General features: G+C 36.8%; 5 protein-coding genes and 1 pseudogene across 17 annotated transcripts; 4 read left to right on the top strand and 2 right to left on the bottom strand.

Moving 5' to 3' along the window:
* Positions 1-684: 684 nt before the first annotated feature.
* LOC133705343 (transcription factor MYB106-like) lies at positions 685-2,591 on the top strand. The gene is made up of 3 exons (XM_062130483.1): positions 685-912; positions 1,050-1,179; positions 1,541-2,591. The coding sequence occupies exons 1-3, from the start codon at positions 780-782 to the stop codon at positions 2,424-2,426; spliced, it is 1,149 nt and encodes a 382-aa protein (XP_061986467.1). The 5' UTR covers positions 685-779; the 3' UTR covers positions 2,427-2,591.
* A 3,432-nt stretch (positions 2,592-6,023) lies between these two features.
* Positions 6,024-7,029, bottom strand: LOC133705300 (uncharacterized; annotated as a pseudogene).
* Positions 7,030-7,472: 443 nt separating this feature from the next.
* Positions 7,473-10,405, top strand: LOC133705344 (protein SHORT ROOT IN SALT MEDIUM 1-like). Of its 8 annotated transcripts, none has more exons than XR_009844245.1 (5): positions 7,473-7,692; positions 8,393-8,596; positions 9,726-9,771; positions 9,898-9,972; positions 10,060-10,405. XR_009844245.1 is itself a non-coding variant. In XM_062130486.1 (4 exons), the coding sequence occupies exons 1-4, from the start codon at positions 7,609-7,611 to the stop codon at positions 9,912-9,914; spliced, it is 351 nt and encodes a 116-aa protein (XP_061986470.1). In that variant the 5' UTR covers positions 7,473-7,608; the 3' UTR covers positions 9,915-10,405. The 8 variants fall into 8 exon arrangements, 3 of the variants coding, with proteins under 3 accessions (XP_061986470.1, XP_061986469.1, XP_061986468.1); XR_009844246.1 differs by having other exon boundaries at positions 10,054-10,405; XR_009844244.1 differs by having other exon boundaries at positions 8,979-9,771; positions 9,898-10,405.
* Positions 10,406-10,434: 29 nt separating this feature from the next.
* LOC133705346 (protein SHORT ROOT IN SALT MEDIUM 1-like) lies at positions 10,435-11,469 on the top strand. The gene is made up of 4 exons (XM_062130487.1): positions 10,435-10,828; positions 10,932-10,973; positions 11,047-11,109; positions 11,206-11,469. The coding sequence occupies exons 1-4, from the start codon at positions 10,712-10,714 to the stop codon at positions 11,299-11,301; spliced, it is 318 nt and encodes a 105-aa protein (XP_061986471.1). The 5' UTR covers positions 10,435-10,711; the 3' UTR covers positions 11,302-11,469.
* A 400-nt stretch (positions 11,470-11,869) lies between these two features.
* Positions 11,870-14,702, bottom strand: LOC133705342 (methyltransferase FGSG_00040). Its single transcript, XM_062130482.1, has 2 exons — positions 14,528-14,702; positions 11,870-13,820 (listed from the first exon to the last, which is right to left on the bottom strand). Exon 2 carries the CDS (start codon positions 13,710-13,712, stop codon positions 12,084-12,086), a length of 1,629 nt encoding a protein of 542 aa, XP_061986466.1. The 5' UTR covers positions 13,713-13,820; positions 14,528-14,702; the 3' UTR covers positions 11,870-12,083.
* Positions 14,703-15,297: 595 nt separating this feature from the next.
* LOC133705341 (anaphase-promoting complex subunit 2) lies at positions 15,298-22,478 on the top strand. Of its 6 annotated transcripts, XM_062130480.1 has the most exons (17): positions 15,299-15,582; positions 15,659-15,941; positions 16,059-16,375; positions 16,602-16,673; positions 17,117-17,361; positions 18,098-18,204; positions 18,292-18,514; positions 18,633-18,834; positions 18,968-19,079; positions 19,203-19,285; positions 19,874-19,993; positions 20,105-20,193; positions 20,275-20,356; positions 20,799-20,990; positions 21,546-21,614; positions 21,703-21,866; positions 22,019-22,478. In XM_062130480.1, exons 1-16 carry the CDS (start codon positions 15,361-15,363, stop codon positions 21,823-21,825), a joined length of 2,541 nt encoding a protein of 846 aa, XP_061986464.1. In that variant the 5' UTR covers positions 15,299-15,360; the 3' UTR covers positions 21,826-21,866; positions 22,019-22,478. The 6 variants fall into 6 exon arrangements, with proteins under 6 accessions (XP_061986462.1, XP_061986463.1, XP_061986461.1 ...); XM_062130478.1 differs by having other exon boundaries at positions 15,298-15,582; positions 18,098-18,514; positions 22,026-22,478; XM_062130479.1 differs by having other exon boundaries at positions 15,298-15,582; positions 18,098-18,514; positions 21,703-21,873; positions 22,026-22,478.
* The last annotated feature ends 255 nt before the right edge of the window (positions 22,479-22,733 follow it).

Genomic DNA, 22,733 nt, shown 5'->3' with positions numbered 1-22,733 from the left:
CTATATCTATTGATTTCACCCCAAAATAAAAAAGTTTTCTCAAGGTTTATCCTAAATGTATACTCTGTTTCGCAGTGTTGCACTTTCCATCCACGCTCTCCACTGATAGTTCATGAAATCATCCGAATTACATGGATAACGGCGGCTCATGCACTTTAACTCCGCTCAAAATTAAGAAGATGAAATCAGCCTTAATTAAAAAGTCAAATTCCTACGCCGTATAATTTTTGCTATTATATATGTGATGTAATGTGCAAACAAAGAATCCCAAGTAGCTAGCAGTTGAGATCGTGTTAATTCGTTTGCCTTTTCTTTCCCATTTCAGGCAAGGATTAGATCGAATATTTCACATGTAATTTCTTCTTGGGGGGGTATACATGCAATTAAAGCAGTAGTATTTATTATTTCATCTTACAAAAATAAATCATTTATGGATGATAAAGAATATATAGCTCAGGGAGTTTTAATACTATCAACTGCGCGCCAAATGTATTGCATTAGAAAAATAAATCATGAATGGCTCGCTCGGTCATGTGGAGAGAGAGTGACCGCATGACTGGCTGAAAAGGCAAGTAAATAACTGCTATCTGTCGACATGTAAATTACTTGTAAGTTCCAGGTGGATTTGTACGGATCCATATCGATAATATTTATTATATTACCAGCGCGCCTATATATTCTGCATGTGTTTTTCTAATTCACTTGTCTCCCCCTGATATTTCTCCTTACTTTCCACGTTATAGTTTATCTCTCTCTTTCTCTCTCGGTTGGTCTGAGATATGGTTAAGTCTCAATGCTTTGAGAAGGTGGGACTGAAGAAAGGGCCATGGACTCCTGAAGAAGACCAGAAGCTTTTGGCTTACATCGAAGAGCATGGGCATGGAAGCTGGCGAGCCTTGCCTGCCAAAGCTGGTGATTTACATTAACAGACCCTTTATTTACTCCCAATTATTTATTCACTTGGTGGCGCCCTAGTCTTTATTAAACGATAGCTTTATTGTTATCCCTTCCTTTTGTTTTTTGGTGTGTCTATATATATATATATATAGGACTTCGAAGATGCGGGAAGAGCTGTAGACTCAGGTGGACCAACTACCTTCGGCCAGATATCAAGAGAGGAAAGTTTAATTTGCAGGAAGAACAATCAATCATTCAGCTTCATGCTTTTCTTGGAAACAGGTGAGATGTTAGTTCCTCGCGGTGATATATAGGATCTTGAAATTGACGGTCGTCACACTCTCATCATGTGTGGTCTCATGGTTTCCACTTAATTTGGTATTATTATTCCTTCGATGATCTTTGGTCTTCGGATTTTGTGTCTGTCTTTGCAAAGCTACTATGTACGAATGCTTTTATATTTCAAAAATATTTTTTAAAAAATTAAAATTTCTTAATTAGTTATTGATATTGTTGCTATCATAGAAATCACTACGTACCAAGTATAAACTCTCTAGGTATTGCAATCAATGGTCGCATTGCTTTAGACAGCGACACAGGCATGATGCTTTGTACGTAAAGATGACCGTCTTGTTTTATACAGGTGGTCAGCCATTGCTACTCACTTGCCGAAAAGAACCGACAACGAGATCAAGAATTACTGGAACACACATCTTAAGAAAAGATTAGACAAAATGGGCATTGATCCTGTGACACACAAGCCAAAAGCTGATTCTTTCGGCTCAGGAAGTGGCCATTCCAAGGGTGCTGCCAGTTTAAGCCACATGGCTCAATGGGAGAGTGCTCGACTAGAGGCCGAAGCCAGATTGGTCCGTGAGTCGAAGTTAACTGTACCTAATCCTCCCAAAAAAGTACTAAGCTCTGTAGTTTCAGCTCAAGTCTCCAACAAAGGTAGTGCAGCTCCAACAGCAAGACCACAGTGTCTTGATGTTCTCAAAGCATGGCAAGGGGTCGTCTTCAGCATGTTCTCGGTAGGCGGCCGTGACTCTCTCGAGTCTCCAACATCCACATTGAATTTCTCAGAAAATGCATTAGCCATGATCCCATTCATTGGAGTTCAGAAAAATGCAACCACCACACTAGCTTTTGCCACAAATAATGCTACATGCAACAGAGGGGCTACGGCCAGTGAATTTGACAGCGGAAACCAGTTGGAGTGCTTTGAGAAACTGAAAGAAACAGCACAAGTGAAACGAAATTTGGACAGTTTAATGGCAATTCATGATATAAGCCCGTATGCCAGCGATCATAATGCTTGGTTTGTAGACTCTTCAGCGAATGAAAACGCACCTATGGGGAATATCATTGACGGATTTTCGGAAATTTTAGTGTGTAATTCTCTGGACCCCAGCCCGACCTGTTCTGGAGAGAATATTAATGATTGGTATGCTGGTAGTCTTGAAGATAATTATTGGAATAGCTTACTCAATCTGGTGGATGCTTCTCCAACTGGGTCCTCTGTATTTTGATTATCTATTCTATAGCTACTTCTATAGTTCTAGTACAATAAAGAAGAAGAAGAAGAAGAAGAAAAAGACCTCATTGTAGGGTTTGACTGAGGGACTCGTAATGGTTAATTTCATTGCATCAAGTGTAACATTAGATCTTTATAAATAAAGGTTGTTTAGATGTTCTGTCTGTAATTAATTTGAATGCTAGCTGCTAGGGATTGGAACTAAATTGTGGTCATAAATTACTTGATATGTTACTGTGTAAAGATTGCGTGCCTGACTATTTCGCTGATATGTGTGTGGGGGGCGGGGGGTCGCAGCATCTTTTATTTATACAATGCTACCCCCACTTTTGAGCTCCTTCCTCGCAGATCGGAGGATGAAATTAGGGAATATGATGGGTGTTAATTGGTAAATTTCTTCATATTTATATTTTATTGAGTAAAAAAAATTATATATTTATAAATTATTTATCAATATTCCAGTATCTATTATTTGATTATTATTTAATATAAAATAAAATAGTGTATATATATATTAAATAATAAAATGATATATATATATATATATATATATATATATATATATCTCGATATTAAAATATATATATATATATATATCATATTATATTACAAAAATCTAAATATTCTATAAATATATTTATATAATATAAATATTTAAGTTAGTTTGGGCGGATTTTAGATTGAATTTAACAATATCTATATTGTATCCATTATTATTCAAGTAATGTAATTATTTTTTAAAAAATCTATCATTTAAATCATGTCAGCTCAATATTTATTTATTTTATATTAAATTAATTAAATAGGTAATTTTTATTATTTTTATATATAAAAACCGAACCAGTGGCTATTAAATAGCTATTTATTACACAAGCTTAGTTAGATATACAGATAATATTTTCCCTATACCAAAGAAGGAAATTGAATATAATGTAAAGAGATTACTATAGAAAGATTTATTGCGATATGGAATTTTTTGAAGTAATTAATCAATTCAATATCATGCTTGTATAAAATTTATGTTCATGCATCACCTATGGTTTTTCTTAACCCAATTATTAATTTAATACGTTAGATAATTATTATTTCATATGGCAATGCTTTAAAATATTTATAATTAACTCTAAACAAGAAAAATACATGAATTGATCCTAGACACCCGAACCCCGAAACTTCTTCTTTTTTTTAAAAAGAAAAAAAAAGTGATCATCTCCCCCAGTTTCTCATGCCTTCCAAATAAAGATTGCATTTTGTTGTCTTTACCTAATTCCATCTTCTCAGCCATGCGAAAAAAGAATCCTGGTCGCTGTTTTGAAAAGGCATTAATGAATGGAGGTGTCGCATCACTTGGTCTCTTATCATGCACAGTGTCTCGCTATTTCAGGCAGAGAGCAGTACCCCTCGAGTATCTCAGGCGGGTGACTGATATGAGGCAACCCAAGTGACATTACACAGACCGTCTGAGAATTGCACGGAGCAAGTCATTAATTCACGAACCAAGGTTGTCTTCTTTATCTACACGCGTCGTAATATTGTGATTATTATTTTTCCACGCGAGTCAAGCATCTATCTGTAATTTTATTTTTATTTTTTTTCATAAGCCGAGATCAATTAAAACAGTGATTAAGTGGGAATCTACATGGAGAAGGGAACACAAAACAGAGGCTGAGAAAAAACAACAACCGAAAACAGAGCAACAAAAAGGGAAGACATGAGTGAAATAAAAGTGCAGAAACAAAAAGAAAAACCACCGGATAAAGGGAATGGGATTTGCCTAAACACAGATGACGAGCCATTTGTTGCCACCATTGAATTAACTAAAGGATCTCTCCCTGGACGTAGAAGCCACTCGGTGGACACTATATTAACAGACATGGTGTCTCGAGGGCAATAACATTTTCCCGTTGCGCTATTATTGATCATCGCAATAATGTCTGCATATGCTATCCCATCTAATCAGGGACGGAGACAGGAAAGGCTGGTAGGGGCTGGACCCTGCAAGGAAAAAAATTTTCCAACCCTTTTTAAGTTTGTTTTTAGTATTTTTATAAGACACCGCACAAATCGCATAAATTATAACATTTTAATTCTCTTTAATTTTATGTTTTGGTTCCACCCCTGCATCTAATCCTACTGCCGCCATTCAATGTTTGTACATATATTTCTTAAATGCCTTTGCCTCTTAATTACGATCTGCTCGATCTTTTCCTTCGTGTTTTCCGGTGCTAGTTTTTTGCGGGTTTTTTAAGAACATTTTGGCACGTCACTTTCAATTTCCTTCTTTTAATTATTATTTTTGTTTCTTCAAATAAAATTACATAATATTTGCAAAATTATCCAGGACTATATATTGAATAAGATCATATTTTTTCTTGGTAATATTAGCAATTGTTTTAGAAATATTCATGCTTGAAATGATAACAACAACAACAATATTTTCAGCATCTTTCCTTTTCTCTTATGCATACATCACTGTATGTGGTAACAGGTGACGGTTCACGCTATGGCTTGGAAATCTTGGTGGCCAGGGGCATTGCATTTTATTTTATTTTCCATGTCAAAGATTATTCTTTAAACTAGATAATGCATCATCAATCAAGATTAAATCTGTTTTCTAAACAATCTTAAACACACGCTTGTTTTAATTTAGTGCGTTTACAGAGAATAAATCTATTCAAATCTTAAATTCAACAAGGTAATGAATGAAGCATACCTCTAATTTAATCGCTCGGCTAACTTCTTAGAATTCATTGCATTTTAAACTAAAAGCATTTTCTTTCACTTTGATTCATACAAGCTTTTATGAAGATTTAGTTTCAAAATTCTAAAAAACTTATACATTATTTAGGCAATTCATTGTAACTGCACATCCCAATGTTGAACCTTCGTGGGATAATTTCAAAATACAATACAAATGGAAATAATATTAATATACAGATATTATTAAAAAAAAACACACTCAACGTTCTTGATCTCTAGCATTTGCAATTAACCATTCTTATTCACGGGTAACATGTTTTCAGGGTGTCTGAAGTATGAACATACTGACCGTCAAAAGAACTCTTTAGTGAAGCCTTGTAGACTCGAAGTCCATTGGACCGGGATCATGATTGCAAACAAGAAAACATATCCAAAAGAAAATAGATGCAAGTTTGGTGGATATGGGCCCTCCTAGAGATTAAAGCGAAAAGGATATTTGAAGACCTTATTTGAAGAAGCTGTGTTTGCACAGAGTTGTTTAAAATTTGATTTTTTTTAATTTTTAAATTGTTTTAATACGTGGTTGTTATAAATTATTTTTTTTTTTAAAAAAAATATTTTAATATATTTTAAAATAAAAAACGCTTTAAAAATCCCATTCCAAACAACCCAAGAAGCTTATGCAAGCTAGGGTCTTGGATGCATGTAACCTAGCTACTGTCTGAATATATACATGGAACATCTAAACCTGTGTTTCAAGTAACCGCAGATTATCATGCTTGTAGGAATGGTGCAAAACAAATTAATTTACTTAAACTGAGATTATAATAGCTTCGTGCACATGAGCAAACTACAGTAGATCTAGATGATGATAACAGGTAAACAAAAGAAAACGAAATCACTTGGTTCACATTATCTTATAAATGGAATCCTGTCCATCGTCTAAACTGCTAACATCATTCCCTTGAGAAATTGCCATTCCAATTCCAGTCCTTCCCTCACTGCCACCTCCTCTGTAATACAACCTCCATTCATCAACTTCCCCGTCCATTTGAACCAAACAGGGAGATCCAACTCCCTTGTTATCCCATCCATCTTTCACCGATGACTCCAGCACTGCCTCGTCTTGAAGTCTCCTCCAATCTCTTAATCCATCAGGAGACACTGCCAATCCAATACTCCTCTTTCCACCAGCAGCGACACCCTCATAAGCCATCAAATACTTCCCATCTTTCTTGTTCCTCACAACACATGCATTTATTGCACCAAACTCATCAAAAGAACTAATTTTTCCTCCCCCAATTATCTTCCCCAACTTCATCCAATTAATCCCATCTCTTGACCTTGCAATCCCAATACCAAATTGCCCACTTTCCACATCAAACGAGTGATAATACATTCTAAGATCACTGTTACCATGAAAAACAACCCGTGGACCAGCAATAAACAAAGAATCCCACTCTCTCTCAAACCCCACATCAAACAGAGCTCCACTGTGATGCTCCCCTTCAATTCTAGCCCAATGCCTCCCATCCTGACTCATTGCCAAACCAGGCAGAGACTTAAAGATCTTTCATTTATCAACATTCCCATTATTGAGGCAAAACCTTTCTGGGTTTTCTAAACTGAACTCCAAAGAATCATCATCCGTATAATCCACCTGCTCAGAACTAAAACCAGAGTAGTAAAGCCAGTAAACAGAACTTGAAGCTCTTACTTTTGAACTTGACTAGAAACAGTTTGTCTACGCGTTAGCGTTCGTGTTTTTTAAAAAACATACTAATTAGCTGTTTGGTTATGAATTATTAAAAAATAAAAAAAATGAGTCCCACTATTTATTTACGCAGGAACTCGATTTTTAGAAAGCAGGGAATTCATACTTTTTGAAAACTATTCATGCTAATTATACTGTTTACTTAACAGTACAATTAACATAAACAGTATATATTGATACATATACTATAATTGTATTATTTAATGAAGAGTGTAATTACATGAACATTTTATTTATATATTTTTTGAATGTGTTAATTTTTTTAATAATTCTTTAGTTTGTGAAAAACAAATCTCTGGATAAATTTTTTATTTTAATTTCTAGAATGATTTTTTAGTTTTTTTTATATTATTAATGAGTTTATCACAGTTTCTAAAATATTTTAAATTAAAAAAATTAAAAAACAGATTCTTTAATAAAAAAAACTTCAACTCTAATTTTCTAGCTATATCAATCACTAAAATCTAAGCAAATTAAACAACACGTTATCTATTTTTTTTTTAATTCAGGGCCCAAATGCGAACAATGGTCTCTTGTTTTAGAGATTTTAAGAAGAAAAAGAAAAACCCCACTAGCAGCAGTCCGTATAATATCAATTGCGGGTTGGTTGTTATCATTTTCTTCTCTAATCACTGGCTGTCTCTTTCAATGTTTGTTTTTGTAATATGTTTGCTTGGCTTTTAATTGCAGGTTTTTTTTTGCCATGTTTTTATTCATTGGTTTAAATAATATGTATTCTCCGAGAGGCAGCAATGCTTATGGTGCCCAATCTGCCTATGCTCAATATGTAAGAACTTTCTTTTACGTGTTGCTCACTGCAAAGTAAAAATTGCAGCTTTTCTTGTACTTAGGCCAGATTAATACTTTTCACCGTCTTTCGATTTTGATGACGTATGAATGACTCTGAAAATTGCTGTTCTTGGGCAATTTCTTTCAGTGTATGTTATTGTGATGAGGTGCTTTTCAAAATTGATTTTCAATTGAAAATGCATTCAAATGATTTTTTATTTTTATTTTTGAAATCATCACATCAAAATCATTAGAAATTACTTTCAAAAGCATCAATTTGATGCTTTTGAGGTGAAAATCAATTTGAAAAGCAGAAGCAAACGCAATACCAAAGCTTGATTAGTTGATAATTATCCATGCTGTGTTCTGGTGTAATTTTTTTCTTCCTGTGTGAGTGGTCGTGGAGTAAAGGTCTCATTTTTAAATTTGAAATCTCGTCTTCTCGCTATTTGTTTTTCTTTTTTCACAACTGGGAGCTGCTTATTCTATGAGTTTTCCTTTGTAATTCGAGCATATTGTTCTTTCTTACTGCTTGTTAATTTTGATTGTACGCAAATCAGTAAAATTATTGTAGCTTTTCTTGTAATTTGGACAATCACTCTTATGTGTATTACTTTTGATTGATTCGGGATATACGTGTCTCATGCTTTGATTGATTCGGGATATACGTGTCGTTTTTTTAATTGAAATCTGGTTAGCTGGGAATGACCTATTCTGGGAGCTCTGTTGGAGGGCTTGATGGGGGCTCTCAACATTCATTGGCCTATAGGCATTCATCGATTCTCGGCGGTCCTCAGGAGGCTGATGTTGGTGGATACAGAGATTATGCTTCAGCCACATCACATTATGAGGACCAGTACAGAGCTGTTTATGGCTCAACTTCCATGAGTGGTGCTCAACAGGTCTTTTTTACTGCTATTCATAGTCATTTCAGAATCTTTTTTTTTCTAATTTAAGGAAATCTATAACCTGACATAATCCTTATAGTTATGTGTTCTGTTTTTCATTAGCTTATTTGCATGTTTTCTAGTATTTAATCAGTAATGTGGGTTGAAATTCTTGCTACTGCATGTATTAAGATAATATCCTAACTTAATGTGAAGTACTTGCTAGTTGCTACAAATTTCTTAGGATCTAAGATTACATCACACATTGATGTTGGAGTTTTTTTTTACGCTCTCATGTTTGTGGTCCCTGAAATCTTGAATAGGACAAAATGTTCTGTATCCAAAACTAACTTCATCTAAATAATATATGTTCTTCTTTGTTTGTCCTCCTAAATAGTTTGGCTGCAAGTTTAGTCTGCTGCGTTGTAAATCTACTCAAAATAAAGATAATGGCTTGCAGTCTGATATGAAAGCTGAGAAGGACTGCAGTGAGGATCAACCAAAGAATACTTCAGATACCATCAGTCCTGTAGTTGCACAAGGTACTGGTATCAAAACTACCATAAAAAAGAAAATAATTAAGAAAGTAATGAAAAGAAAGCTCAACGGTTCAGGAGCCAGTGGTGGGTGACCTTAAGAAAGATGACAAAAGGGATGAGGAAAAAGTTGCTCAGGCCGTGAAGGATCTCGAGGAGGATAAGAAGGATGAAAAGGAAATTGACCAGAAAAGCAGCTCAGGGACTAAAACTGAAGTTAAGGCTGACAAGCAAAAGGTTGCCCTGAAGGATAATGCTAATAGTAAGGGAGGAAAGTTGAAGGATTATGAAAGATTGAAGGAAGAAAACAAGGACAAAGGTGAAAATGATGAGTCCTGGAACAAATCAAATAAAGAAGTAAAGGAAAAGAGGAAGCCTGAACAACCTCCTAGACACCCTGGACTTATTTTGAAAACAAAAGGCAACGAGGAAGGCAAAATAGGTTTTGATTATTGCTTGGCACATATTTATGTTACTAACTGCTACATTAAAAGGCATAAGCAACTTATATTAATTGTCAGTGTTGTCCAAAAAAAAAAAAGACCAATAATATGAAACACTTTGCCTTCACTTAATATTATTGCCTAATGATACATTCTGTGCCACAGCTGTGCTCTTTATCACTTTCCCTGGACGCACTTTTGGATTACACTGGTAAGGATGTTGAGGAATCAACATTTGACGTTTGCCTTGTTAATACCGTGTTATATTTTCCCTTTATGTATGCCTAAATTCAATGAAACTCTGTGTGCTGAGAGTTATGTAACTGTTGTTTTGCAGCTCTCACTGTTTGCTGAATCACTATATGAGATGCTTCAGTATCAAATGTGATCTCGTCTTTTGACATTTCTCCAGGTTGGTTCACAATGGTTACTCCATCTACATGAATGTTACTTGATTCAGTTGCTAAGGCATTTTCCAGTGTTCCTCTATTAGATGCAGAAGCTACAAATAAAATTCGTAAGAAAAAGAAATCGACGCAAGAGGCAGTGGGGCGGAATGGATGTGAAGGACGACAAGAAATCATTAGGAAGGCGCCTGAAGACTAGTGAGCTCTACCTCTGAAAGCTAATCTGCTAACAGTGAACTGTCAAGTGCAGATCAGCCGGATGACGAAAAAACTGTCATGGAGGAGGATACTTTTGTTGATCCTATTAATAAGCCAAAGCAGGAAGAAGAAAGTGAAGCTGAGGAAGACCCAGAGGAAGATCCTGAAGAATGTGAAGAAATGGACGATCCTGAAGAATATGAACAAATGGATGACCCTGGGCATGACTCATCTAACGAGGCAAGAATTCTTCTTTATAATCTTTCAGACAAGCTCTCTCATGCAAAATAGTCGCATATCAAGTTGGGGAAGTCTAAGATGGATTGCATGTTAAAAGTTTCCAGTTCAAGTTTGATAATTTATTATAATATTGGTTTTCCTGTAAAAACATTGAGATTCCGTACGACATAAGTTGTTTTATTGGGTGAAATGCTAAACAGAAAAAAGATGAGGGGAAGACCAGTGGGGATGCTGAGCATGAACCTCGGTCTGGTGATGAAAGAGACAAGACAGAGGAAGCAATTGAGGACAAAACGGACTTAAAAGATGCAGGTACAAAACCCAAGTCTGTTTCAGATTTGTCTGAAAAAAAAGATGACAAGGTGGAGACAGAAGAAAGAGCTGTCTGGGAAGGAGGCTGTGATTGATAAGGAATTATTGGAGGTATGTTCTCAGAAACTTTAATTCCCTTTTCTTTGTCTGCAATTTGAGAATATCAGGATTGTTCTTTGATCTACCCACTATCAATAATTCTTTTTTGGGACAGGCTTTCAGGTGTTTTGACTGGAATCAAACTGGCTACATCAGGGTAGGACTAAAATTCCTAATTTTGCTCTTTGTCAGCGTCTGGGAGTGTTGAGGATTAACTGCTGCCTATTCAGGTTGAAGACATGAGGTTGATTATACACAGCTTGGGGACATTTCTTTCCCACACGGAAGTCAAGGTTAGAACTGTGCTTCTGTATCCTCTCAGCTTCTCCCATAAGGGTTGCACTCGTACAAATGTGCTGTTTCTAGTTTCCAATGGTTTTTTGCATCAGGAACTTGTGCAAAGTGCTTTGTTGGAGAACAACACTGGGAGGGATGACTGCATTCTCTATAATAAGCTGGTCAGAATGAATCATTTGATATTGTAGGTTTTCAGGCTGCTCTGGTCTGTACTGCAGTTACCCTGCCGTTACAATGCACCTTTGCTCCCTTGAGAGTGCATGTAACTGTATTAGTTTTGAGGTCACCATATCTTACTGTCAACAGAAATTATTTATAACTTTACTTTTGTAATGGGGGAAAAATAGATTACATTATTTCTTGTTAATGAAAAAGAAAATGGCAGGTATTGATGATAATGAAGTATTTTCATATGCCTAATTTGGAGTTATGCTCAAATCCCCTGTTCCAAGAGTGGCGAATTAATCCACTCCTCGTCCAAGGAGTTTTTCGGGAAAAAAAAGAAAAAAAATTTCTCTGCTATGCCGTCACAAATTGCTTCTAGGGGTCGATATGGCCATTATTAGAAGTGTCGCCGGATGGTTTTGGTGCTCAGGTGCATGCAGTCAGATTGCGGAACAAAACTGAGTTCTGCAGTCTGCCCATGATTCTCCCAGCGAACTCTAAATTTAATTTGGATGTTGCCATGCAGATGGGCACGCATTTAACTAAAATGCTCAAAACTACTTTTTTAGAGTTTTACCTGATATTCTGATATTGTAAGAGAAGTGCTTCCTTGTTATTTATGAATGGTAACACAAACTAATTTTTGGACAGTGCCAGAAAACAAAAGCTACAGATCGTGTCAATATGGCACAAAACAAAGTAAAAAATGACCTTGCAATAGTTAAAAAAAGAAGGAAAAACAGAGACAAAAAAGAAAAAAGAAAAAGAAAAAACTTGGCATCGCTACTAGCTCAATAGCCTATGTTCAAGCATCATGAGTGCCAAAGTCAAGGAGGGACCTTAAGGCTTGTTGTTTCTTGACCACCTTTCCATGTACTCCTCTTCCCAACTTGAGTGATTTCTCCATATCCACCAAGCTAACGCCGTTTCCTTTAAATGCTTGCATAAAAACCTTCAGTACTCTCTCATCACACCCCACAGCTTCTGCAACACTATCCACTACTATATCGACAGCCGGAATTCGTCTTCCCCACCTCGTCAAAGATTTCTCAGAGCCATAAGCTTCAAAATATGCAGCCCAAAATGATGCCCTCATATAGCCTTTCCCCCTCCCTCTCACCATCCATCTTCTCATACCTTCCTCTAGCCTAAAAATTGCACTGCCCACATCAATCCCTCTTTCAAGTCCTATCTCTATTTCCTTCAGCTCTTGCTTAGAACACATTTCTTCTTCAAATTTGCACCTCTTGCAACTGCAATGAAAACCCCATGTCTTTGACATTTCGTTTCGCTTGCTTAATGGAGAAAGCACGTCAAAATATGCAAATGTGATTTCTTCACCCGCCTTAACATCCCTGGAAGCATGAACTAGCACATGATCCCCAACATGCAAGCGTCTAGCATTAGGATTACATGAATGGTTAATGAATGAAGCCAGAACCCATAATCCGACACCATAATAATCACTATTCCTCCCTAAGACTTTAGCTGAAACTGAATCCTCAACAAGAGAATTCACATCCAATACGTTCAAAATTTTAACCTTATCAAGCTTCTCATTTAACTCTCCAATCTCCTCTGCCTCAGGCCTAAATAGACTCATTTCAGGAGCCTCAAGCTTATCCTCATCTTCACCACTTGACAATGTGCTAATCAAATGGTGAGTTCTTTCACATTTAGTAGCTGAATCTACAACTTTATCAACAAAATTCTTCCACATGACCAACCGTGCATTCTCACAAGAATCTTCACCTGATAATATACCTCTCTCTGTGGCAATTGCTTTAGTCACTAACAGCAAAGTCCCTGCATCAATGTTCTTTGTTGCAAACAGGCCTCTTCCACTGAGCTCAGACCTCTTAATCTGCACTGGACCAGTGTACTCAGCAAGCTCTGGAGATTTGCCACGAAACCCACTTAGGATCCAATCAGAGAGATCAAAAGCTCCTGTCCTTGATTGAAATTCCAGTTTCTTGCATTTCTGCACGTACCCATTCAGAGTTTCAAGGTTTCCACTAGCCTGTGGATCAAGAACAGCAGTTTTGAAGCAATCCAAGGCCACTGAGTACCTGTTCAAACTAAGCAAGATTTTGCCTTTGCAAACAAGGGACTTGAAATGTGTACTCTCAATTTTCAATGCTTGATCACAATCTTTGAGCGCTCCCGTGAGATCTCTAAGCCTGGACAGTGCTTCAGCACGGTTTGACAGGGCTAAGCAGAGGGATTTTTGAAGCTTGGTGAGGAGGTCTGGGTCTGGGTGATTTTGATGTGACTTGACAGAGATCTGGTCTTGACAGAGATTGATGAACTGGGTGTAGACTTGAACGGATTCTTGCCATTCTTCTCTGAGAAGAAGCTCAGTGGCTTTGAATCTGAGCTCTTGCATCAACTCTTCTGGTGTTAATGGCTGTTGCAGTTGGTCCTCTTCTCTCATTTTTTTTGGCAGTGGTGGCCAGTAGGGTATCTCTAGTGTTTTGACTGGTTTGTTCTCTGCGGATTTGAAATTGGGGGCTTCTAACGGTCACATCCTTGAACGCAACAGCTAGATAAATGAGTCAAATATCAATCAATAATTTTTTTTTAAAGGATAAAGTTAAGTTTGGAATGTTGTCGTCAAAAAAAGAGATTGCATGTGGCAGGCCACCGTGAGCATGTTTATTTTTTCAGAAAAAAATTGAAATTTATATTTTTTATTTGAAATTATTTTTTAATTATTTTAATTTTCTAATATTAAAAATAAATTTTAAAATATAAAAACTAATACTTCAATACATTTTGTTTTTTAAAAAATACTTTTTTTAAAAAAACACTGTTATCTTATAACATGACCAGTTAATTTGTATAAGGATTGAGCTTGACTCGGATACTAATACCTACGTGTCAGCTGGACCTGAATTGTGGGCTTTCAGGTTAAAAAAAAAAAAAAACTTTTTTTGAGGGGGCATGACCACCAAATTTTGAAAAAATCAGTAAAGTCCCTTAAGTTTATGCATGTTTTCAAGCTAATCCCTCGGAGATTATTACCCTGTCCCTCCAAAAATTTTCAAAACATCTTTTAATACTTACGAAGTCTCGTGATAATTCTAATTTAGCTTCCACAACAATTTACTTTCTCCGCCACTGTCTCTAGTTTGAACCTCTTTAATAATAATTAAAAAAAAAAAGCGCATCCATCAAAGTTTGTTTTCTCCGAGGACAATCTGGAATGGCAAGAAAAACATAGAAAGGGCTAAAGTGAGATTGACTAACCTTTTGTAATAAGCTGCGAACATGGTGATGACACTGGTGAAATGGGCTTCAACCCGAGGAATCCATGCTAGCTTCCTTGTTGTTCTCTTGACGGCCATAACAACACCATACCAATAAAGCCCAGAGATAAGTAAATTACCAGCAATCATGGCGCTTGATCTTGAGACAATAGAGTTGATGTTAAGAGAGGTGAAAGAAGCCGGTAACATAACTCTGCCGAGTTTTGCTTCCAGAGAAGAGACCCGTCGCATGCTTAGACTGCAAAGATGTATCAATCCCAGCTTGAGAAATAAAGGGCACCATGGGAGATCGCAGGAGCTGCAATAACAATATACCTTAGCATAAGGCTAGTGCTAGGGATATTGCAAATATTTCATGTCACTTGACTTTGTCCCACATGTTCTGATGAAATCCATCAGCTCATGCATGCAGTGAATATGATCTAAATACTCCTAGCAATCTTAGACCATCATGTTATTAACGAAATCATTGTACTTGACACCTCTCTTTTTGGAAGAGAAATCAAGCTTAAATGCAAGATTGCTTGTGATTAGAACAAAATATGAAAACTGTTGAAAACAGAAGAAAATCTGGACATGAGAGAGAGGCATTGCAATCACAGTCAGAGAGAGAGGAGCCTGTGGATATACCCGCCCACGTTAACCAACAAGATGTACTCAATCGACAACATTGCTTAACGCTATCACTATCTTCAAACATTATGTATAATACGAGGACCAAGGTGCAAAAAGAAAATAATCTCTAGAGATGTTCGATTTTCACGCTCCCTCCCAAAACCCACAACTCTTTCTTTCTAGGGTTTTGTAGAGAGAATGGAAGAATCAATTCTATCATTAGTAAGCAATCTAGAAATTCTAGACACACTCAGCGCTGATTCAGTTCAAGAAATTGTTGGCAGCTATGGCAGTTTCTGTTCCGCCACCCTATCTCTTCTCCACGGAGGCGACGCCTCCGATCTCTTCTCCCACGTTCAAATCCTCTGCAAGCACGGCCTCCTTTCTCTCGTTCGCGATTTCTTTCTCAAGTCACTAGAGGTATCGTATATAAATGCTTCTCATACGGAACGCTTTAAGCATTTGCAATTTAATGTGTTTTTTTTTTTCATGACAGGAAGCTTTCGAGAGAAACCTAGCGTCAAAATTTTGGCGGTATTTTGATTGTTATAGCAATGTAGGAGCTAATTATGAAATTGAGTTGCAGCAAGTTTTGTGCAGAGCACTTGAAGAGATTTCGTTAGAGAAACAGTATCAGGAGAAGTGTTTGTTACTGTTAGTTCGTGCTTTATTACTGGAAGGAAAAACTGATTCTGATGTCGAAAGAGAATATCTTTTTTCCAAGTATCGATTGATGGTTTCTTCAGTTCTAATGGCTAGTCTTCCTCGCCATTTTCCTGGTATGCGTGCCTCGTAATTAGTATGCTTTTTGTTGTTAGTGATTTATGTGCGGCTAAAGATGTTTTGATAGTAAGGTTAATTTGTAGTGTTGTTTCCGTGATTTATAATGTTCTTAGAACTACTACACTGGTATTTTAAGGGAAGGCTGGAGGAGCTGAGTACAATAATGGATGGAGAGTTTAATGGTGGTGATGATGATGGTGGTGATGATGATGCTTCTCAAGATAAAGATGACATGGATTTAGATGAGATGGGGAAAATGTTACATAGGAATGGTGCGATGGATATTGATGAAAGCTGCCTACAAGGGAAATTTACAGAGAATAACAATTTAGTGAAGAATATTGGAAAGGTTGTACGTGACCTCAGAAGTCTTGGATTCACATCTATGACTGAAGATGCGTATGCTTCTGCCATCTTTTTGCTTCTGAAGGTGAGCGTGTGATTTGCCATGCAATCAATGCTTGGCCAAATTAATTTGCTTCCACTCTGACTTTCTGTTGTTTTAACATATTTTGTCTGACAACCTTATAATTAGTACACACTCGCATGTGCACACAAAAATAAGAGCAACTTATTTTAAGTTAGTCTGCATCATTTATCTTCTGAATTATGTATCCCCATTATTTGTAACAACATATTTCCTATTTGGATGGCAGGCTAAAGTACATGATCTGGCCGGCGACGATTACAGGGCTTCAGTTTTGGGCTCCATTAATGAGTGGATCAAGGTCGTTTCCAGTGTTTATCAGCGCTTACATTTCTTCCACCTCATACAATTGCTGCATCATAGATATTTGTACTATTGACTCGTTTATTGTGTCGTAACACCATCCATGTGCTGCATTAAATTGACAAACTGCATTTGTCAAGTTACATGAGGAATGCACAGGGAATGTCACGCATCAGATGCATGATCATGTATTGCACTATAAAGACAAGCTATTTTAAATGGTAATGCACTGCAAAGAGCAGCTATAGCAAATCTTATTGTCATTCCGTGTGAATGCGATACTCAGAACCTGCAAGCATTAAAAATGCTCATCATGCCATTTCACGCATTATTTTCATTGTATTTTTTATTTTAATTTTTATTTTATGCCTTACTTTTCTTATCTGTATATTCTTCTATTTCTATAATATTGATTGACGATTCCTTGGGTAATAATTACAGGATGTGCCTCTCCAATTCTTGCATGCACTCCTTGCTTATCTTGGTGAGACTACTAGCTATTATAGCCCTTCACCAGGTCACAGGTCACCTCTTGCTTCTCACCCTTCAGCTTGTTATCCTGCAATTAATGCTCCCTCTGAAGGACTTGTTAGATGGCATTTGCGACTAGAGTATTTTGCTTATGAAACATTGCAAGATTTGAGGATTTCCAAACTATTTGAGATTATTGTTGACTATCCTGATAGGTAACTCTTTTTTGGATTCTTAATCTCATATTCCTCAACAGAGTCTTCTTAACCTCATTTTCCTCTACAGATTCCTATTCATAAGGCAGCAATGACAGTTACTGTTATCTGATGTTTTATCTTTATAGTTTTGCCTTAATCTAAACGATGATTATGAGATTCCTGTGTAACAAACAGAATATGGTGGGGGTTGGTGTCTACAGTCTCACATAACGAATCCAGAATGTTGTGTGGTTGCTCACATTTGTGATTGTGCATTAAAACTAGCACTTTTCACTGGGCATATTCTCACCTTCAAAAATCTTGGTCATGGTGTTGTGTTAGAAAGTGATTTTGAAATTTCACAAATTACTGTTTAAATTTATAAGTAAATAGATTTGGTAAACTGGCACTGTTGGTGATTCATCAAAACTCTCTCTCTCTCTCTCTCTCCATATTGTTCATAGATATTAATAACCAATATATTAGTATAGCATGAGAAGTCTTGGATCCCATTTTGATGGGGACATGCATTGGTGAAATTGGATCTTGTGAATGATGTCTATGTATTATTTTCTTGAAAACAAGTGTTGAAACTGGAAACCATATCAATCCAATTTTAGTTGCTATTCCTTTCCTCTTTGCTTCTAGGATCTGAATCCTGCTTGTCTTTTGATGCTACAAGTGCTTGATAATGTTTATGTAAGATGCTATTGGGAAAACTCTTATCTTTCCTAATTATTTAATGACCTCGCAGCTCTCCTGCAATCGAAGACTTGAAGCAGTGCCTTGACTATACTGGACAGCATTCTAAACTTGTGGAGTCTTTTATTTCTGCATTGAGATATCGCTTGCTCACTGCAGGTGCCTCAACCAATGATATATTGCATCAGTATGTTTCGACTATTAAAGCACTGCGGACAATTGACCCGGCTGGTGTCTTTCTTGAAGCTGTTGGTGAACCAATAAAAGACTATTTAAGGGGTAGAAAAGATACAATAAAATGCATTGTCACCATGCTCACTGATGGGACTGGTGGGAATCCAAATGGATCTGGAATTACTGGCGATAGTCTTCTTGAAGAATTAAATAGGGATGAGGAAAGTCAGGAGAATGTTGGTGCTGATGATGATTTCAACACAGATGACAAGCAGGCATGGGTCAATGCTGCAAGGTATGCAAAAGTTGTAATTTGAAAATGGAGTGTACTTTGTAGACTTAGCTGATTAGTATATATCCTTCAACTACTTGTAAAGCTAACATGTTGCTCTCCTTGACTTTTGCCCATTCAGCTGGGTGCCTGATCCTGTCGAGGCTGATCCATTGAAGGGCAGCAGGAATCAAAGGAAGGTTGACATACTAGGGATGATTGTCGGCATAATTGGTTCAAAAGACCAACTTGTCAATGAATACCGTGTTATGCTGGCTGAAAAGCTTCTCAACAAATCTGATTATGATATTGACTTGGAAATACGTACTTTAGAACTCCTCAAGGTAGATTCCCACCAGTCCTTTTACATGTGATCTTTGTTTTAATTAGATTTACCATGTGGGGCATGTTCATTTGTGTTTAATTGGGTATAAAATGCTCCAGCCTTTTAATTTATTTTTTCTTGTCATGTTCCAGATACATTTTGGAGAGAGTAGTATGCAAAGGTGTGAAATTATGCTTAACGATCTTATTGATTCCAAGAGGACAAACCACAATATTAAAGCAACAATTAAGTCAGCTCAAACAGGTAACCATACAAAATTAGAAGATTTTAAATGCACCAGATAGCTCTTGGCTACTCTTGCAGATGAATTCTAATTAGCATTTGAATTTTTGTTGATGAATTTCCTTATGGTGAATGAATTCTTAGGTTCAGAACCAGCAGAAACAGGGGCATCTATGGATATCCTTAATGCTACAATCCTATCTTCAAATTTTTGGCCTCCAATCCAGGTACCAAGGAAAACTTTTTGTTGGTCTGTTGCTGTTATTGAGATGCATTTTCAATTATTTTAAAAGGTACCGGGGCAGTGGTGGCTCATAGTGATATATTAAGACGTGCTTTTTGATGAAACTTTGGAGGGCTTATGTAAAAGCCATCTTCTATTGTGGTCAATGCTATTCTAGGCAGGGCCATGTGCTGTGTCTTTCACTTTCTGAAGTTAATTGTAGCTGAAAACAACTAATCCATATGAGGACCTTGGTTGCTTTAGATTTTTCCATTTGGTGTCAGCTTTAATAAAACATTCTGCATGATTCCTGCAAGCACATTGAATTATTGTGTTATTAAGTGCTGATATTCTAATTTTCTTTTGTGACATAAATATACCTCCAGAATTTGGCCCCATATTCCCCCCTTCTTGAAAAAAAAAAAAAAAAGAACATTCTCGAATTCCATTTCACTGTCAGAAATTGACAAGCTTGATATGTTCACATGTCACGTATTATGTTTTTGGTCATCGTATGCTTTTCTTTCAAGGCCACTCTTTTCGATACAAGTACATTTTGACAAGCAACAAATCTTGTTGCACTTGATTTCAGGATGAGGCTCTTAATGTACCTGAACCTGTAAACCAGCTACTCACTGATTATGCAAAAAGATTCCATGAAATCAAGACCCCTCGTAAGCTACTCTGGAAGAAAAATCTTGGAACAGTCAAGGTTAGGTGCTTCAAAATCTCCATCCAGTTCTTTATTTTATTGCATCACATGATATATTACAATGCTTTATTTCATCTCATTTATTTTTGGTCTTGGGATTTGCTGTTTTAGTTGGAGTTGCAATTTGAAGATAGAACAATGCAGTTAAGCGTGGCTCCCATACATGCTGCAATTATCATGCAATTTCAAGACCAAACAAGGTAAGCTCAGGAATCATTTCCATTGCAAGACTGGATGTGTATCTCATTGATTGTGTAAAAGTGTGCTTGTTTCTGCTTCAGTTGGACCTCAAATAGGCTTGCTACTGTTATTGGAGTACCTGTGGATGTGTTGAATCGGAGGATAAATTTTTGGATAAGCAAGGTATATTTGAATTCTTAATGCTCAGTCACTTTTTGAGATTGATAAAATGCCTGCTCACAGTTTTAACAAATAAGATGATTGTCATGTTGACTGAGCAAGTTTGGCTGAAAGCTCTCTATATGGTTTGGATTGGCAATGTTCAGTCACTTCTTGAGATTGATATAATGCCTGCTCACAGTTTTAACAAATACGATGATTGTCATGTTGACTGAGCAAGTTTGGCTGAAAGCTCTCTATATGGTTTGGATTGGCAATGTTCAGTCACTTCTTGAGATTGATATAATGCCTGCTCACAGTTTTAACAAATACGATGATTGTCATGTTGACTGAACAAGTTTGGCTGAAAGTTCTCTATATGGTTTGGATTGGCTTTTTATTTAGTATTTCACGGGCTACAAGTTAGGAGTTTGACTGGTAGTTTTCACCTCACTTCTATACGCAGGGAATTCTTACAGAATCACTGGGCAAAGACTTGAATGATCATGTATTTACCCTAGTGGAAAGCATTGTCGATGCTGGCAAAAACAGTGGCAATACTGGTAGTTGTGAGGAGTTGTTAGGAGGTGATGAGGAGGGAGAGAGATCTGTAGCCTCTGTCGAGGACCAGATACGCAAGGAAATGACCATCTATGAGGTTTGTGACGTGAATATTCTTGATATCGATAGTTTTCACCTTCTCAATGAATGCTTAATGCTTGAAACCAGTGTCGAGTGTAATGTAATTCAGTGATTTATTCTCAGTTGAACTCAGCTCTTAAAGAGCCTGCTGTTAAGGATATGGTCTTTCCCCTTGTGGATTCGCTCAATTCCTCTAAGATTAGGAAGAATATATCTACTCTCCTTCTCATCCTAACTGCAGTTTATCATTTCAGACACATTTTTAATTGTCATAAACTGGTTCAACTGTAAAATTGAATTTAGTGTAGCTGCTTCCCTGCCTGCTTGCCCCTAGTATTGACAGGTTAAATGTTTTAATGAGCTGTTGCTTCTGCTGTATTTAAACTTCGAAGAAGATGTCAGTTTTGGTGGGGTGTGGGGTGGGGCTGAGGATTCATATCTGGATAACAGCTTCCCAAGTACAAATACTGGAAATTAAATGAAAATTAGATGTAGTTGTGCACGTTAAATTGTGCTCAAACCTTTTTGAAGTATCATTGTTCTCTAACTTTCTTAAGTTGGTGTCTTGTAGAAGTTTATAATGGGCATGCTCACCAATTTCGGCAGCATGGCATTGGATCGCATTCACAATACTCTCAAGGTGCGAATGGTTTAAGATTTTAAACATGCCCCATTACTTTTGTTGGATATATTTGAACCAAATCACTCCAAACATCATGTTGCTCCAGATGTTTTGCGTAGCTGATCCTCCTTACGACAAGTCACTCCAACAATTGCAAAGCTTTTTATCAGGTCTGGTTTCTGAAGAGAAGTTAGAACTTAGAGATGGGATGTACTTCTTGAAGAAGTAAAAGCTGGCATTCTTGTAATTCACCCATCAACTATTGAAATAGTAAGCAGTGAGATTCTCTCTCAAAACCTTGCTGTAGACCGCGCGCAATGTTTTTCATTATAATATAGAGTAGTAACTCTTTTGTAATACTATGCTATCTGTTATAAACTTGGCACTGATGGTCACTGGTTTCATGTGGGGCTTTTGAAAAGTGTACAGGAAGATATTGATATAGCTTATCAGAGGGAGGTTTGGAACAGCAAATGCAGCTTTATGAAGATGGAGATCTCTGTAGCAAGACTGTCTCCCTTCCAATTATCAGCAATCCCAACTGTCCTCTTGAATCATATCCAACTCCCGTTATGCCAAGTACTCCTGCTATGCACGTCGGGTGATTTCTAGGAGCTTTCCATACATTGATTACAGGACAGAAAACAAAAGATGAGTTGCAATTTCCCAACAAAATTTATAAGGGTGTCCTTTTGTGGCTTCCTTTATTAATTAAAACAATGACCCCTCGCTGTCACCGTTAATTAATTAAATTTGTGTCATATGTGGTTGAAAACATTGATCGGCCCAGCAGGAAGAGGTGGATTCCAAAAGACCATCTTAAATTTTGAATGGTGGAAAACGAGCAAGTAAAGTAGACATTGAATGAAGATGTTTTGATCATGATGGTCTACTCCATTGACAAAAAAAAAAAACATAACAATTCCACACACACACACGCTGTATTGCCATAACAATTATATGTATTACAAAGATAAATCAGTTGAGGCCTTGAATTGCTCCAACCCATCTCAAAACTAAACTAAACTTGGTTGATTCTTGTAATATGAAAAGTCAACGTACTTTCTAATAGTAATGGTGATGGTGTGACGGCTATGCTCCAAAACGTAATAGACAAACAGTACGGGACGGGACGGG

Source organism: Populus nigra, chromosome 10 (genome assembly GCF_951802175.1).
Source record: "Populus nigra chromosome 10, ddPopNigr1.1, whole genome shotgun sequence".
NCBI lineage: Eukaryota > Viridiplantae > Streptophyta > Magnoliopsida > Malpighiales > Salicaceae > Populus > Populus nigra.
The sequence above is the reverse complement of the archived record's forward strand: the minus strand, read 5'-3'. Positions and strand labels throughout refer to the sequence as shown.

What these genes read in the sequence shown, in the direction of transcription:
- LOC133705343 (XM_062130483.1), top strand. Translation starts at nt 780, where the DNA reads ATGGTTAAGTCTCAATGCTTTGAGAAGGTGGGACTGAAGAAAGGGCCA. An exon ending in AGCCTTGCCTGCCAAAGCTG is followed by an intron (nt 913 to 1,049) that starts GTGATTTACATT and finishes ATATATATATAG; the next exon opens with GACTTCGAAGATGCGGGAAG. An exon ending in CATGCTTTTCTTGGAAACAG is followed by an intron (nt 1,180 to 1,540) that starts GTGAGATGTTAG and finishes TGTTTTATACAG; the next exon opens with GTGGTCAGCCATTGCTACTC.
- LOC133705344 (XM_062130484.1), top strand. Translation starts at nt 7,609, where the DNA reads ATGTTTTTATTCATTGGTTTAAATAATATGTATTCTCCGAGAGGCAGC. An exon ending in AATCTGCCTATGCTCAATAT is followed by an intron (nt 7,693 to 8,392) that starts GTAAGAACTTTC and finishes AAATCTGGTTAG; the next exon opens with CTGGGAATGACCTATTCTGG. An exon ending in CCATGAGTGGTGCTCAACAG is followed by an intron (nt 8,597 to 9,725) that starts GTCTTTTTTACT and finishes TCTGTGCCACAG; the next exon opens with CTGTGCTCTTTATCACTTTC.
- LOC133705346 (XM_062130487.1), top strand. Translation starts at nt 10,712, where the DNA reads ATGCAGGTACAAAACCCAAGTCTGTTTCAGATTTGTCTGAAAAAAAAG. An exon ending in TTGATAAGGAATTATTGGAG is followed by an intron (nt 10,829 to 10,931) that starts GTATGTTCTCAG and finishes TTTTTGGGACAG; the next exon opens with GCTTTCAGGTGTTTTGACTG. An exon ending in TTTCCCACACGGAAGTCAAG is followed by an intron (nt 11,110 to 11,205) that starts GTTAGAACTGTG and finishes TTTTTGCATCAG; the next exon opens with GAACTTGTGCAAAGTGCTTT.
- LOC133705342 (XM_062130482.1), bottom strand. Translation starts at nt 13,712, where the DNA reads ATGAGAGAAGAGGACCAACTGCAACAGCCATTAACACCAGAAGAGTTG.
- LOC133705341 (XM_062130478.1), top strand. Translation starts at nt 15,361, where the DNA reads ATGGAAGAATCAATTCTATCATTAGTAAGCAATCTAGAAATTCTAGAC. An exon ending in TCTTCCTCGCCATTTTCCTG is followed by an intron (nt 15,942 to 16,058) that starts GTATGCGTGCCT and finishes TAATGTTCTTAG; the next exon opens with AACTACTACACTGGTATTTT. An exon ending in GTACTTTAGAACTCCTCAAG is followed by an intron (nt 18,835 to 18,967) that starts GTAGATTCCCAC and finishes GTCATGTTCCAG; the next exon opens with ATACATTTTGGAGAGAGTAG.